Source organism: Salvia miltiorrhiza, unplaced genomic scaffold (genome assembly GCF_028751815.1).
Source record: "Salvia miltiorrhiza cultivar Shanhuang (shh) unplaced genomic scaffold, IMPLAD_Smil_shh original_scaffold_265, whole genome shotgun sequence".
In the NCBI taxonomy this organism is placed as follows: Eukaryota; Viridiplantae; Streptophyta; class Magnoliopsida; order Lamiales; family Lamiaceae; genus Salvia; species Salvia miltiorrhiza.
Genome location: NW_026651512.1, coordinates 55,352 through 70,880, shown reverse-complemented (window position 1 = coordinate 70,880; position 15,529 = coordinate 55,352). Strand labels below are relative to the sequence as shown.

At 43.7% G+C, this 15,529-nt stretch overlaps 2 protein-coding genes across 2 annotated transcripts; one reads left to right on the top strand and one right to left on the bottom strand.

Annotated features, from left to right (window-relative positions):
• Positions 1–2,120: 2,120 nt before the first annotated feature.
• Positions 2,121–2,907, top strand: LOC131003731 (glycine-rich RNA-binding protein RZ1C-like). Its single transcript, XM_057930272.1, has 2 exons — positions 2,121–2,390; positions 2,495–2,907. Exons 1-2 carry the CDS (start codon positions 2,141–2,143, stop codon positions 2,524–2,526), a joined length of 282 nt encoding a protein of 93 aa, XP_057786255.1. The 5' UTR covers positions 2,121–2,140; the 3' UTR covers positions 2,527–2,907.
• Positions 2,908–8,763: 5,856 nt separating this feature from the next.
• On the bottom strand, positions 8,764–9,651 carry LOC131003721 (uncharacterized). Its single transcript, XM_057930262.1, has one exon. It carries the CDS (start codon positions 9,649–9,651, stop codon positions 8,764–8,766), a length of 888 nt encoding a protein of 295 aa, XP_057786245.1.
• Between the last annotated feature and the right edge of the window lie 5,878 nt (positions 9,652–15,529).

Below are 15,529 nucleotides of genomic sequence, written 5' to 3'. Positions count from 1 at the left end.
CCGCTGCCGTTGCTGCTGTTCCGCCCACGCCGAGGTCTGCTGCTGGAGACGCCGAGGGTGCTGTGCAGGGCTCCTGCGTGGGCTGCTGGTGGTGTGCAGGTCGGGCGAGAGCGAGGAAGCAGGCGGCAGGGGCTACGCGCGCTCGGGGCCGCGCCTGCGCGCTTTGCGCGCTGCGCGCCCAGCGGGCGGCGCACAGCCGCTGCTGCCGCTGCTGTTTCTCTACGCCGGGGGCCTGCTGCTACCTGGGCTGCGCGAAGGAGCATGCTGGAGGCGCCGAGGACCTGCTGCTGGAGGCTGCCGACCGGAGAAGATGGCAGGCAGCGGCGCCGCTCTTGGCAGCAGAAAGCCCTAGGCGGCGCGAAAAGGGTTCCCAAACCCTAAACCCAGACGCGGGTCGGTGGCGGGTCAGACGGGCAGGGCGCGGGTCGACGGGTCCTGAGGCGGGTCTGGGCTGCTCCTTGCGGTTCTGGGCTGCTCCTAACGGGCTGGGCGGCTGGGCCGCGGCTTTTAAGCCCAAATTGCTGGACTGGAGAGTTTTGGGCTGTTTTTTGGGCTGTTTTTGCCCATTTTTAATTTCTTTTCTATTGTTTTATTGTAATAGATTAGAAATGGGTTTCCACGAATGGGTCACGAAGAATTTTAATTCTTTAATTATGTTCTTTGCATGTCGTGGTTGTTAATCCCTTATGCTCTTTACTTGCTTTTGCACGTCTTTGCTTGTTAATATTTGTTTATTAATTGCGCTTAGACGAGCATGATAGTAGGTTTGCCGTTTTCTTAAGCATGTTTTAGAATTCTGCGAGCATGATTTACATGTTGCGTTCTAGAGAAGCATGTTTAGGTTTATGTGCTTGAGCATGAACAAACCTTTTGAAAGAAAAAGACTAAGCAGTTTAATAATTTTTATAGTAATTAAAAATTATTTTAGACCTCCACATGCGGTCTCTAGACAAAGTGATTAGCAATATGAGTAACGGTCCACCCCACGTGGCTTACTTCATATCTGTTTCTCATAAGTTTGTCAGAAGAGGTTTCTATAAAAATATTTAAACCATTGAAGTAGTGGGAGTTATGCAGTAACGGTCCACCCCACGTGGCTTACTTGTATAATTTTCATAAGTACTTTGGAGAATGGTATTAAATAAGATAACCAAGAAAATTAAATTGAAAGCGACATGGTCCGCGTGAGTATGTTAATTTCGAGAATTTAATTTTCAAGGTTAAAATGTGGTTATTGCTTAGATATCATATCAAGTACAATGTACAACTTCCCCACGAAGTCCCTTCTTGATGATGATATGGTCTAGTTAAGGTGCCAACTATTAATTTCCTTTGTCAAAAGGTTAAGTTGACATGGATGGAAATTAAATGACTAGGTGAATAGTCTGGTTGAGGAGTTCGTGTGTAACTGTCCACCCCACGTGGCTTACACATGGGATTCTTTGAGCCGTTGGAGGTTTCATTAATATTGTTTTATCAAAAGGTTACAATATTATTGTTACGAATTATATGCTTTTCATGTTCTTACATGTTTAATTGTTTACTTTCAGATATGTCTATGTCTCCGATTATTAACATTCTAGCAAACAATCCTCTCATCGGTCCTAATTATACCGAATGGAAACGCCATATTATGTACATACTTGACGCTGATGAGCACAGTTTTGTGCTTACCACTCCACGTCCCGCGGCCTTAACTGATGGGTCGACTGATGCAGAACGAGAGGCGCATAAAAGGTGGCACAAGTCAAATAATATGGCCAAGTGCTATATTATGATGACTATGTCACAAAATTTGCAACTCCAGCATCAAGGCATGGACGATGCAGCGACCATCATGTTAAATCTCTCTGAGGTTTATGGGGAATCTGAAAGATCTGCTCGCTTTAACATCATGAGAGAAATCTTAGGATGTGTTATGAGCGAGGGCAGTTCTGTGCACGATCATGTCATGCATATGACAAATCTGTTTGACAGGCTTGATCTGCTAGGAGGGGGTATCGAAGGCGAAGCCAAGGTCGATATCATCCTCAACTCTCTCCCCAAATCCTTTGAGAATTTCCGTCTCAATGTCGTTATGAGCAAGGTCAACTATACTCTGAATGAGTTATTGAATGCTCTAGTTGCGGCAGAGGGAGTCATGGGCTCGCGTAAAGGGAAAGAGGTCCTTGTTGCTGCCAAGGGATCTACTTCTTCGTCGAAAGGCGGGAAAAAGAAGTGGAAAGGTCCAAAGGGCAAGCATGACAATGAAGCTAGTGGGAGCGGTAAAGCCAAAGCAGATGGCCCTACTGGCGGTGTGAAGAAGCCGACCGAAAAGGGGAAGTGCTTCAAGTGTGGCAAGGTTGGGCATTGGAAGAAAGATTGTCCAGTGCTCAAGGCAAAGGGACAAGGTACGTCACAAGTTTTAGTAACTGAAACATGTTTAGCTTCGTTTTCTACTCATTCGTGGGTAGTGGATACGGGGGCAACTGATCATGTTTGTTACACCTTGCAGGGCTTCAAGCCAACAAGGGAACTGGCAAGTGATGAGATCACCATCTCCATGGGCAATGCGTCGAAGGTCGCAGCTGTTGCTATTGGAGATTTATCTTTATGTTTTGGTGATGACATTTTAGTTTTGAGAGACATTTTATATGTGCCGGAGTTTCGGCGGAACATAATTTCTGTTTCAAAATTGTTTTTGAATGGATATTCTGTTGTTTTTGATAGAGGTGTTTCTATCATGAGAGATAACAAGACTATTTGTTCTGGAATTTTGAACAATTCTCTCTATACTATTACATGTCCAATTAACAACTCTGTCCATGTTGCATCTACATCACAAATCCTTCCAAATCCGAATAAGAGGAAGTATTATTCTCATGAACAATATACACATGCATGGCACCTAAGGTTAGGCCACATCAATCTAAATAGGATCCAAAGGCTCGTTTCAAATGGAGTCTTGAAAGACTTTCAAGCTGTTCCATTTAGAACCTGCGAATCCTGTATAGAGGGAAAGATGACGGCAAGGCCTTTCAAGGCCAAGGGGAATAAGGCCTCGCATGTGTTAGAATTGATTCACTCTGACTTGTGTGGACCGATGTCCACTAGAGCTCGTGGAGGGTATGAGTACTTCGTCACTTTCATTGACGATTACTCAAGATATGGGTATATTTACCTACTTCAACGCAAGTCTGAATGCTTTGAGAAATTCAAAGAATTCAAGGCAGAAGTGGAGAAGAGGAGGGGTAAATCTATCAAGTCATTGCGGTCTGATCGCGGTGGCGAATACCTCAGAAACGAATTCTTACAGTACTTGTCGGAATGTGGGATTACATCCCAATTGACTGCACCAGGTACTCCCCAACAGAATGGTGTAGCAGAGAGAAGAAACAGAACTCTTATGGAAATGGTACGATCAATGATGAGTTATGCATCTTTGCCTATTTCGTTTTGGGGATATGCCTTGGAAACAGCGGTTTATTTGCTGAATAGGGTACCGTCCAAATCGGTTCCTAAAACTCCTATCGAGTTATGGTCAGGGCGTCAGCCCAGCTTGAACCATATAAAGGTATGGGGTTGTCCTGCATACGTGCTAGACAAGGAAGCGAAGAAATTGGAACCCAGGTGCGAATTAATGTTGTTTGTAGGATATCCTAAGGAAACGAAAGGTGCTTATTTTTATAATCCTAAGGATCAGAAAGTGGTTGTTAGCACCAACTCACGATTCTTGGAGCATGATTATATAAATGAGCACAAGTCTAGGTCCGAGATTGTCCTTCAAGAAATCGAAGGCAATGGACAGGCGATTCCATCACCCCAGCCAAGTGTGCAAGTGAATGCACCACAAGACACTGCACAAACCATTGTCACAGCTGTACCACCACCGCTTCGTCGTAGTGGGAGGGTTGTAGTTCAACCCGATCGATTTATGTTCTTGGGAGAATCTTCGGATCTACTCCCTGTTGATGAACAAAAGGATGTCGACCCTGATAACTATAGACAAGCGATGAAAGATCGAGATGCAGATTCTTGGTACGAAGCCATGGTTTCTGAGATAGAATCCATGGGTGCTATGGATGTATACGAGAAGACCGAACTACCAGATGGCTTTGTAGCTATAGGTAGTAGGTGGGTATACAAGAGAAAGAGAGATTCGGATGGCGAAGTCGCAGCTTTTAAAGCTAGACTGGTGGCGAAAGGTTATACCCAGGAACAGGGTATAGATTATGATGAGACCTTTTCGCCGGTTGCCATGCTCAAATCTATCCGAATACTCCTTGCCATAGCAGCCCACATGAACCTTGAGATTTGGCAAATGGATGTCAAGACCGCTTTCTTAAACGGTTTCCTTGAAGAAGGAAGGGACATCTATATGCAGCAACCTGAAGGGTTTGTGAAGAAGGGCGAAGAGCATCTTGTGTGGAAGCTTAAGAAGTCCATTTATGGACTTAAGCAAGCTTCGAGGTCATGGAACAAACGTTTTGATGAGGTCATTAAATCCTATGGATTTACTCGTTGTGAGAACGAGAGTTGCGTGTACCGTTTAGATGCCAATGGTGACGTGGTTTTCCTTGCACTTTATGTAGATGATATCCTTCTCATTGGCAACAATGTTGAGCTATTATCGGACATAAAGAAGTGGTTATCCGAACAGTTTCAAATGAAAGACTTAGGGGATGCAGCGTACATCCTGGGGATCAAGGTCGTTCGTGATCGCCAGAAAAGGATGTTGAGCTTATCTCAAGCGTCTTACATTGATACTGTGATTGCTCGTTTTAGCATGCAGAATGCCAAGAAAGGCTTGCTACCTTTTAGACATGGCATTCCTCTGTCTAAGGACATGTGTCCTAAGACGCCTAGTGAGGTTGAGGAGATGAGGAAGATACCCTATGCTTCCGCCGTAGGTAGCCTCATGTATGCGATGCTCTGCACGAGACCTGATATTTGCTATGTCGTTGGCATGGTTGCAAGATATCAGTCGAACCCTGGACCAGGACACTGGACTGCGGTAAAGCATATTCTCAAGTACCTGAAGAGGACTCGAGATTATAGGCTAGTTTACCAGTCAGACAGTCTATTTCCTTTGGGTTATACCGATTCGGATTTCCAGGCTGACCGGGATGAGAAGAGATCTACCTCTGGTTATGTGTTTACCTTGGGAGGTGGAGCCGTATCATGGCGGAGTGCAAAGCAGAAGTGCATTGCAGACTCCACCATGGAAGCCGAATATGTAGCTGCTTCGGAAGCTGCTAAGGAGGCTGTATGGTTCCGGAACTACCTCTTGGATCTAGGAGTGGTCCCTAATTTGCCTAAGAGTATCATAATTTATTGTGATAACTCGGGTGCAGTGGCAAATTCCAAGGAACCCAGGAGCCACAAGGCGTCAAAACACATAGAGAGAAAGTACCACATCATACGAGAAATCGTAAACAGAGGAGATGTGCTAGTAGAGAAGATTGATACATTGGAGAACCTAGCTGATCCTTTCACGAAAAGCTTACCGCAAAAGACCTATGAGAAGCATGCTCGAGGGATGGGATTGCGGTTGATGCCACCCACTTAGAGAAAAACTTTCAGTATAAGTGGGAGAGATGAAGTGAAGTTTTGTAATAGCTAGTATTTAGACACATTGTATACTAAAAGTTTTGCTTTAGTATAAGTGGGAGATTGTTGGATTTGTATACTGAAAGCAAGAACTTTATGCTTGTATACAATGATTCCTGTTATTCACTATTCTTATCTCCTATCTGATTGTGTTCATGATTGCATATGTATGTTCTTTATCTCTGTATAAGTAGATTATATGGTGTGTTGTAGATCACAGAAGACCATATAATTGGAATAACCTTAAGAGATATAATATGATCACAGCCGAAATAACTCTAGGACAAGTTATTGGTTTAGGCTGCAGTATAGATGGAAGTAGTTTGTCTTGGCTACTTGTCTATACTGGTACGTCATTACGTATTGATAGGACCAACAGTTGAGATGTATTCTTCTATCTGACTTAAGTGAAGAATCAAGATCTCGGTGACTCATAAATCTTAATACTAATAAGTATTCAGATATATATGTTAATTCGTATATCACTTTGACTTACTATGGGCGAGAGTTAAATACTAACTCGAGTACTCTGTATCTTGGGTGATAGCGGTTAATATATGATATTTGACTATCTGTATTAGTACCCGTATCCGGTATAGGATAATGACATCCCCTTAAGGAGCTCAATAAGGTTTATTACGCTAAACCCTGCAGGTTGATTAAGTTCAGGCGTAATAATAAAGATTGAGTGGTACTGCTTAAGGAATTATTAAGAGATTAATTAATTTAAGCTGTCAGAGCTCTAATTAATTAATGGATGTCGGATATTTTAAATACGGAGATTTAATAAGTCTAAATACAAGCCCCGACTCATCACCGGCAATAAAGGGGTAAGTCAGTATCGGTTCTCTAGTGGAATGAACTGATATTTATAAATTAATTATGGTCTGGGCTGACCATAGATAAATTAATTTATTTGAGGCCCATCTTTATTCCTTGTATCTGGTCCCTGGGCTGGCCCAATGTCTCCTAGCCCAAGTAGGGCAGAAATCGCCTATCACAAAGAAAGAAGCGCCCCATACGTATTTAATTCTCTATTAAATACAGCTGTCAGCTCTCAGGAAAATACACTGATAAAAATTAGGGTTTTGAGAGCAGAGGGGGGCACAGGAAATCGTGTGAGGCATTCTGTCTTGGGAATTTCCATAGCTCGTTGTCCATCCAACGTTGGGAATTGAGCGGGATACAGTCGAGAAGATCAGAGCTGGAGTCTGAATCATTCGACACGATCATCAATCATCTGTGCATCCGATTCTCAAGTAAGTTTTCCTAACACCTGTGTGCAGCTGTTAAATTCATAGGAGCATGTTAGGAATTAATCGTTGTATGATGAATTAATAATAATCCAAGAAACGATCATCGGGCAATCGAGTATTAATTCAATTTAATATTCCTTCAATAGGTTGGGCAATTTTTGCAAAGTCCTTCACGAACCTTCTGTAGAATCCAGCATGCCCAAGGAATCCTCGTAGCTGTTTAATGTTAGTTGGATATGGTAGCTTGACAATGATTTCAATTTTTGCTTTGTCCACCTCTATTCCTCTGTCTGATATTACATGTCCGAGCACAATTCCTTCTCTGACCATGAAGTGGCACTTCTCATAGTTCAACACCAAGCTCTTGTCCACGCACCTTTGCAGCACCTTCTCCAGATTGTCTAAGCACGAGTCGAAAGTTTGCCCATACACCGTGAAATCATCCATGAAGACTTCGATGCAATTCTCTAAGAGGTCAGAGAATATGCTCATCATGCATCTTTGGAATGTGCCTGGGGCGTTGCATAACCCAAATGGCATCCTCCGATAGGCAAACATCCCAAAAGGGCAAGTGAATGTCGTTTTGCCCTGGTCCTCCTCTGCGACCCAAATCTGCATGTAGCCTGAGTATCCATCTAGAAAGCAAAAATATTGATTCCCCGCAAGTCTTTCCAGCATCTCATCGATAAAGGGTAAAGGGAAGTGATCCTTCCTTGTCTTATGGTTTAGCTTGCGGTAATCGATACACACCCTCCAGCCGGTCTGCAATCTTGTAGCAATCAATTCTCGGAATTCATTCTCCACCACTTGTATGCCCAACTTCTTGGGCACAACGTGCACTGGGCTTACCCACCTGCTATCGGATACTGGGTATATTATGCCCAAATCCAATAGTTTGAGTATTTCTTTTATCACTACTTCCTTCATGGCTGGATTCAGTTTCCTCTGGGGGTCTCTGACTGGAACTGTATCTTCCTCTAACAATATGCGGTGCATGCATACGTGGGGCTTATGCCCTTGATATCGGCTAGGATCCATCCAATTGCTTCCTTGTACTTTCTCGTCTTCAAGTGTCAACTCTGAGTTGATGATAACGGGCAACGTGTCATCCTCGCCCAAGAAGATATACTTTAGGTGTTTGGGCAGAGATTTCAGCTCGAGCTTAGGTGCCCTTTGGATCGAAGGCACCAGTCGGTCTTCCTCCTTCAAGGTTGGGATTTTTAGTGCCTCAGTGTAGCTGACCTCTTCGCTCCACTCATTTAGTACTTTCACCGCCTCTTGCAATTGCTCCTCTTGCAAGTCCTCCTCTGTTATGACATTCTGGATTATTATGTCATATGGCTCCTTGAATGCTGCTCTGGGCAAAACCTCCTCAACAACTTTCTCGATCATGTCGACACTTCTCACCATCTCTGTATCAGCTGGATGCTTCATGGCATTGTATATGTCGAAGGTCACCGTTTCCCCTTCAAACTGACATGTTAGCTTCCCCGTATCACAATCTATGCGAGTCCTGGTAGTCTTTAGAAATGGTCTGCCCAAAAGCATTACAGGATCTCGTGCTTTTGACTTCCCCATGTCGAGAATGTAAAAATCCGCTGGAAAGATGAGTTCCTCCACTTTGACCAGCACGTCTTCCAATATCCCCTCTGGGTAGACACTTGATCGATCTGCCAGTTGGATTACCACTCGGGTGGGCTTCAGCGGTCCTATCTCCAGATCCTGGTACATGGATAAGGGCATAACGTTGATGGATGCCCCCAAATCGAGCACCGCCTTCTCCACTTTCATTGTTCCTATCACACAAGGAATGTAGAACATCCCAGGATCTCCACACTTTATCGGCATATCTCTTTGTAAGACCGCGGATACAGATTCTCCCACTTGAAATTTCGCATCATCAGTGTATTTGACTTTCCTAGTGTAGAGTTCTTTGAGAAATTTCGCACATCTGGGCATTCACCTTCTTCACCTCCACTTGGGACGGGAGTGCCCCTTGTTTGCTTTCAAGTCTGGCAACTGCTTGGGCAAGATGTGATAGTTGGGAGTTCACATTCTGCATTCCTCCTCTTGTCTCCATTATGAATTTTTCGGTCTCACTCTGGAACTTCACTTGTTGCTGAGCCATTTGATGCACTAGCTCTGATAAGGAAGACCCTCTTGCTTGTTGAGGTTGTTGCGAGTATTGTGGTGGGTTACTCGTTTGCCCTTGGTTTGGCCCCAAATAGTGGTTGTTGCCGTACCTAAGGTTCTCATGTTGCCTCCATCCTTGATTGTTATACTGCTGTCTGTAGGGCTCAAAAGGTTTCTGGTTCTGCCCTCCATTGTTTCCTCCTGGCTGTTGTCCAATGGCATTAAGCTCTTCATCTTTGAAAAGTTGTGGACATTCATCGGTTGCATGTAAAGTTTCCATGCAGAGTTGGCATGCCTTCACAGGCTTCCGAATGTTGGGTATTCCCTGATTGGATGCTCCTTGGTTCGTCATAAACTTCTCGAACATGTTGCACAGCTTATCCAACTTTTCGTCTTGGGCAGAGGTGGCTGGCGTCAGAGGGTTCCTGACTATAGTTCCTTCCTCATCTCTCGATTCCTCTGCCATGTCGGCTATGAGCTTGAAATCCTCCGCTGCGGATTTATTTAAGATCGATCCTCCACATGCAGCGTGTAACCATTGCCTATCTTGCCTCCGGAGTCCTCCCACGAAATACCTAATAAGATCATGATCCGGTATTTGGTGTTGTGGGCATTTGGCCAGCATCTGCTTGAACCTTCCCCAGTACTCATATAGAACTTCTGCTGATCCCATCTTTATATTGCTTATTCGAGTCCTCAGATTCTGGATCCGGGCAGCTGGAAAGTATCGCTCCAAAAACTTGCTTTGTAGCTCCTGCCATGTTCGGATACTTCCTTCGGGTAAATCATACAACCACTCCCTCGCTCCTTCTAACAGAGAGAACAGAAAAGTGAGGAGTCAGATGTATTCGCCAAGTGCTTGGCTAGCGGTGCGCACCGTTCCACATGCCATCTCAAAATCTTGTAAATGCCTTCGAGGGTCCTCTCCGGGCATATCACTGTATTTGGGTAGGATCTGGATAAGAGTATGCTTCAGCTCCCAATTTCCAGTGATCTCCGGCAGTACTATGGCTGAGGGCCGGAGGTTCAGGTTGCTTGGAAACATCATGTCTCGAAGAGTTTTGTTGGCGTTATCATTCTGCCCTTCTGGATTTTCTGCCATCTCTCTCTCCGCTGCTCTCTGTCTCTCTGCTTCTAACTGTCTCTCTCTGGCTTGTGCCTCTTGTTCTGCCCTGCGTCTAGCAGCGTTGTTCTCTCGAGCAATTCTTTCGATATCCTCGTGGAACAAAAGATCTTCGTTACCTGCACTCCTGGTACGATGCATGCACAAACGTGAAGGTAAAACTCACACAAAAAAAAATCACAAAAGAGATTACTAGCGCTCTCAGCTCCCCGGCAACGGCACCAATTTGACGGAGCTGTTGTTTTAGCTTCGTGCAAATAAAATAATCATGTGCCCACAACTAGACTAGCTAGCGGTAAGTGCAGAGTCGAATCCACAGGGAACTGAGCAGTAATTTCTCCTGTAAAGGGTGTCACTAAAAAAAGTTTTGTTTTCTGCAGTGTTCTGACCAAAACGTGGTTATGGGCAGAACGGGTATCCAATCTAAACTGAAATAACAAAGTAGATAAATCAAATAACAAAATAATTCTGACTTGGGTTCGAATCACTAAACATGAATTGACACTCGATCATTGGTGCAAAGATTAATCACTATATTCACATACCAGTGGTTATAGACATAAGAATTGTTGTGCCCCTATTGTCACTTGTCACGCACACAACAAACCCCTGCCCAATCTATCCTTTCAGTTTATGATTCCTTAGAAGGGTCAGCTAATGGAAATCAACTACCCCGGACAACATCCACGCTCTCTGCGATGGCCTATCGCTAGTTGTGCTTTGCCCATAATGCTTTAAGAACTAGATAGACCCACTTGACTCTTACGCCGATATTTCACAGCAGTCACGACTCCAACACCAGTTGTACTATTTTGGTGGTCGATGGCAACTCGCCTTTTACCCAAAGTATTACTTGTGACCAAAACTCCATAGTTAACTAGTGATCAATTAATTAACCAAGTTATTTAAGTCTTTTTGGAATCAAACCTAGTGTATCGGGAATATGTTCATATAGTTATTATGCCCAAATTAGACCTCTCGAGTTTATTCATTCATGCTTAGATCATCTTACCCCAAATCAGAATATAAACTTAGCCAACCATAACGTAAATAATAAAAGCAAAAGATATAAAAGAAAGCATAACTGGAATTGAAATTACTTAAATGAAAATGAAAGTACCTACGGCCGAAAGTGCCGTGCAAAACATAAAATGGTAAAGTACTAGGAAATTGCCCACAGCCTGGGCTAACTCTGACTCTCAAATAATGTACAACTAGACGGAAAATCAGCACCATAGGCTTGTGAAGCTCTTCGGGTATTTATAGGAGTCATTAGGGTTTTAAGGCCCAGCTCATGACTTGCGGCCGGATCCATGCAAGCATGGAGATGCGTATCCTTTTTCAGACCTAATCTTCATGAAGATATATTTCCTTTTGGATAAGGCTGTGATTTGGCCTTATCGGTCTCTTTTGGATAGCTACCGCCTTCCGCCTTTCTCGGACTCCCACTTGCACTTCTTCCTCGCTCGTCTGTTGCACCTCTGTCTTCTCTTTCCTTCATTCTTTCTCTCGCCTGCCAGCTCTCGTGCGGTACTTATGGACATAAGGAAAAATCCTGCTTCCACAATCCCTTTGCTTCTGGCGCATACCTCTTTCACGAGAGGTGGCAGCGCTTCCGACCCCTGGAATGTTTTGAGGATTCTTCTGCTCAACTGACTTGGCTGCTCTGGCGTCCAGAGGAATTGCTTCCTCGCTGGCGGTCAAAGGAATGACTTTCGTACTGGTGTCCAGAGGAATTGTCTCCGCTCTGGCATCCAGAGGAATCGCTTCCCCGCTGGCTTCCAGAGGAATCGTCTCCGCTCTGGCTTTTGTGACTCCTCTGGCCCTTTGATTCCTCTGGTAAAGCTGACTCCGCTGGCGCTTCTCTACTCTGGCCCTTTGAATCCTCTGATACTTTATTTCTCTGGCACTTTGGCTTCTTCCCCGCAAGTTGGTTCCTGCCATTGAACTATGCCCTCCCAGGCGACCAAACCACACAAACACACGGAAAAAGACTCGATCTAGACTTAAAACAAACACAAAAAAACAGAGCACAAACCTGGGCTCATCAAACCTCGAACGTTCAAAGGAAGCCATGTACTCAAAAAGTACAGCTGCATTAAATGCAGAGATCTCAGGATCATCCCTCGCTGCAGAGGTCATTCCTATTTGGTGGCTTCTTTATCAGAGACGTCACATCTCCTGCTCTTCAACATAGCCGTTCCCACCAAACAAGGAACCTCGAAGTTTGAAGCCTCAGCCCAAATTCGAAAAGCTCTCCAACGGAAGAAATCTTGAAGACGTTCTCCGCCAACGGATCTATTCAAGACCTCTCCTATAAATAGCGCTCGAGGATTACTTCACTCTTCACCGATTCAACGACATAAGCTGAAACTCTGCCAAAATAGTTTCTCAGCCAAAAGCTTAACCTCCCCAAAGCGTGAATCGAAGAAGAGAATTCCAAAGCCAAAAATCAGTCACTGTTGATTACACACATTCTCTTAGACCTTAGGCAAACCTCTGTTCACCCAGAAGCCTAGGTCAAACTAGCTCCAAAGAACTTGTTCTTTGAAGTTTTGTTGGCAAGATTTCAAACCTCCCTTCGAGATAGAATCGAGTGTTTGAGTGAAAAGGAGTTCAGGAAGGTACTCTGACTCCATGAGATCCTAGTGCAAGGTCATGCTAGGAGTGAAAAATCCAACGCGAGTGAAGTGTTGGTACTGAAGAGTAGAATTTTCAGTGGTACGGTTGTGTGCACCCAGCAAGCACATGGTTCGGTTTGCAGTGCACCAGTTAAGCACTTGCGGAGTGGATTGTTGGTCTGATCGACCGACCGTGGATGTAGGAAGTGTTTTCCGAACCAAGTAAATTTTTTTGTGTTATTTACAGCTTTCAGTTTTACATTCATACTTGTGTTCTTACATTTGATAAACTGAATTCTGATTAACTGCAAAGAGAAACCTAAGACTAACAACGTGCTCAACCGAGGCTATTGCGAAATAAAGTTATTTCCGCTGCATTTGTTATCAGCCTGCCTGATCTATCCTCTGATAGTCAGGAAGACTTGTAACATCTCTGTCTTAGCAAACTCGACTGAAGCCTTAACGTGCATCAGTTAAGTTCCAGTGACTTAACTGATAACTCCTTACTGAAGAGTTTTTCAGTATCAATCGTCAACCCTGTTTGGTCAAAACTTCTTTCTATTAATAGGTGTCTTAGTTTGCTTGCAAAGTTTCGTTTTGATCTCTATCTTGAGATCCCTCTGTTTTAGAGGAGAAAAATAGCCCATAGGTGTATTCCCCCCCCATACACCTATTCGAGACCCTCCGAACCTAACAATTGATATCAGAGCAGGTTGTTCGCAAGAACACTCTGTTTCTGATTAGGTTCTAACTGAACTAGATCCTACTGAGGGCAATTTTCTCTGATCATTGTCGTCTCGAGATTTTTCTTGAGTTTGCATGTTCTGTGATTCTTTCGTGCTCCTGTGTGTCTTCTTTTCTCTTTTATCATGAACAGGATCAAGAAAGACTCCTCCAGTCATTATGTCAATACATACTTTCGAGGTGTGAACGGACTTGAGATAGGGCCATTAGATTCTGACATCGACAACCAACTCATCTTTCCAGAAGAAAATCAGAGTCCAACCCACTCACAGTCAGAAGGAACTTGCAGACATGATCAAGTTCAACAGGAGTATCAAGACCTAAGAATGAGATTTGAAAATCTTCTTAAGGAGCACAGACAGATCATCAGTGAGATCAACTATGTGCAAGATGCTCGAAGGATCATCATGCGCTACATATCAGACGAAGACGAAGCTGATAGAACTCATTCTGTTTTCTTCTGTCTATAGCATCCTGGTATGTATTTCTCATACAACTCATTCTTAAAATCATCCCAAGTGAAATTTTCCCACTGATCCTCAGTCATTGTGCGCCTCACCGATTCCCACCAGAAGTCGGCTTCGTCTACTAGTTGGTAGGCTGCGCTAGTCACTTTGTCTTTGTCATCGCAACGGATGTAGCTGAAGATTCACTCTACTATTCTAACCCATTTTTCGGCGTCCATGGGATCGCCCAGACCATCAAACGTTGGAGGCTTTTCCTTACGAAACTTTTCCTCAGCAGTACACTCTGGTGCTACTTGAGGGATAGGCTGTTCAGGGATGAATCCCCTGTCGTGTCCGTGACCACGTCCTCGTCCCTTACCGTGTCCTCTTGGCGCACTTCCATTCTGATTAACGAATAAAATCAACACAAAAGTGAGACTCCATCCGCATGCATGCATACATGTATACATACATAGATATACACAAGGTATATCGCTTCTATATTGTAACCTTGTGAAAGGCTAACTCTATGTGGAAACCGATCTATCTTGGTGGAATACTCAAGTGAATCCTTAATCTCATCTCATTGCTTCTACGTTATAACATATCTGTGTTAAACGTCTCTATCTTACCAGTCCTTACTTAAATCGATCAAGCGGAGCTATCACGACTAACATTCCCAAGGCATTCTTGAGTGGTACTTAAACAGTTTGTAAGAGTTCCCATCTTTCTGATCGTATAGGCAATGAACCTAAAACGATAACATAAACTTTGTCATTCGTTCATTCTCTTTGAAACCTGAAACATGTTGACATTAAATGCCACATGAAACTTTTCTATTGCCGGAAATATTCAAAGAATCTAACTCGACCATACATCTGGTATTCGTGAAAGGCTCGATAGTCCTAAACACGACTTTAACTCATTATATCGTTAAGGGCTCGAGTAGTCCCAAGCACGATACTTATCTTATCGTTAAGGGCTCGAGTTATCTCAAACACGATATTGACTTATCTTATCGTTAAGGACTCGGGTTGTCCCAAGCACGATACTGACTTATCTTATCGTCACTACTACAAAAGTTTACATACATAACAGTGCATAGATAACGGTTTTTTTAAAAAACCGTTATGTATGAGCGCACTTTTAGGTATAGATAACGGTTTGACAAAAAACCGTTATCTATGTAGTGTTCTCCATACTCATAGATAACGGTTTAAGTTAATCTGTTATGTTTGTGCGTTATCTATTAGTTGCATACATAACGGTACTACAAAACCGTTATCTATGAGCATATTTTTATAACGGTTATTTTAACCGTTATATATGAGCGTTTCAATACTGTTATGTATTATTTTCTATATTTATTTTAAAATTTAATATTATTATCAAAAATCAAACCCTAACCACCCCCCACCGAATTTCCCCAAATTGAACCCTCTTTATCTCTCACTTAGCCGCTGCCGCCCCTCTCTATCTCTCAGCTCTCATCGCCGTCGAAGACGCCGGCCACCGCCGCCCTCTATCCGCAGCAGCAAAATAGGCCGAGCAAGGCGAGTGTTAGGCTTGCTCTGGTTCGTCCTTTACCATCGAGGAGCGCGCAATCAAAATTTGGTG

Excerpts from the sequence above, each read along its gene's own strand:
- LOC131003721 (XM_057930262.1), bottom strand. The coding sequence starts at position 9,651 with ATGGGATCAGCAGAAGTTCTATATGAGTACTGGGGAAGGTTCAAGCAG.
- LOC131003731 (XM_057930272.1), top strand. The coding sequence starts at position 2,141 with ATGGGCTCGCGTAAAGGGAAAGAGGTCCTTGTTGCTGCCAAGGGATCT. Across the intron at positions 2,391-2,494 it reads GCTCAAGGCAAAGGGACAAG|GGCTTCAAGCCAACAAGGGA; the intron begins GTACGTCACAAG and ends TACACCTTGCAG.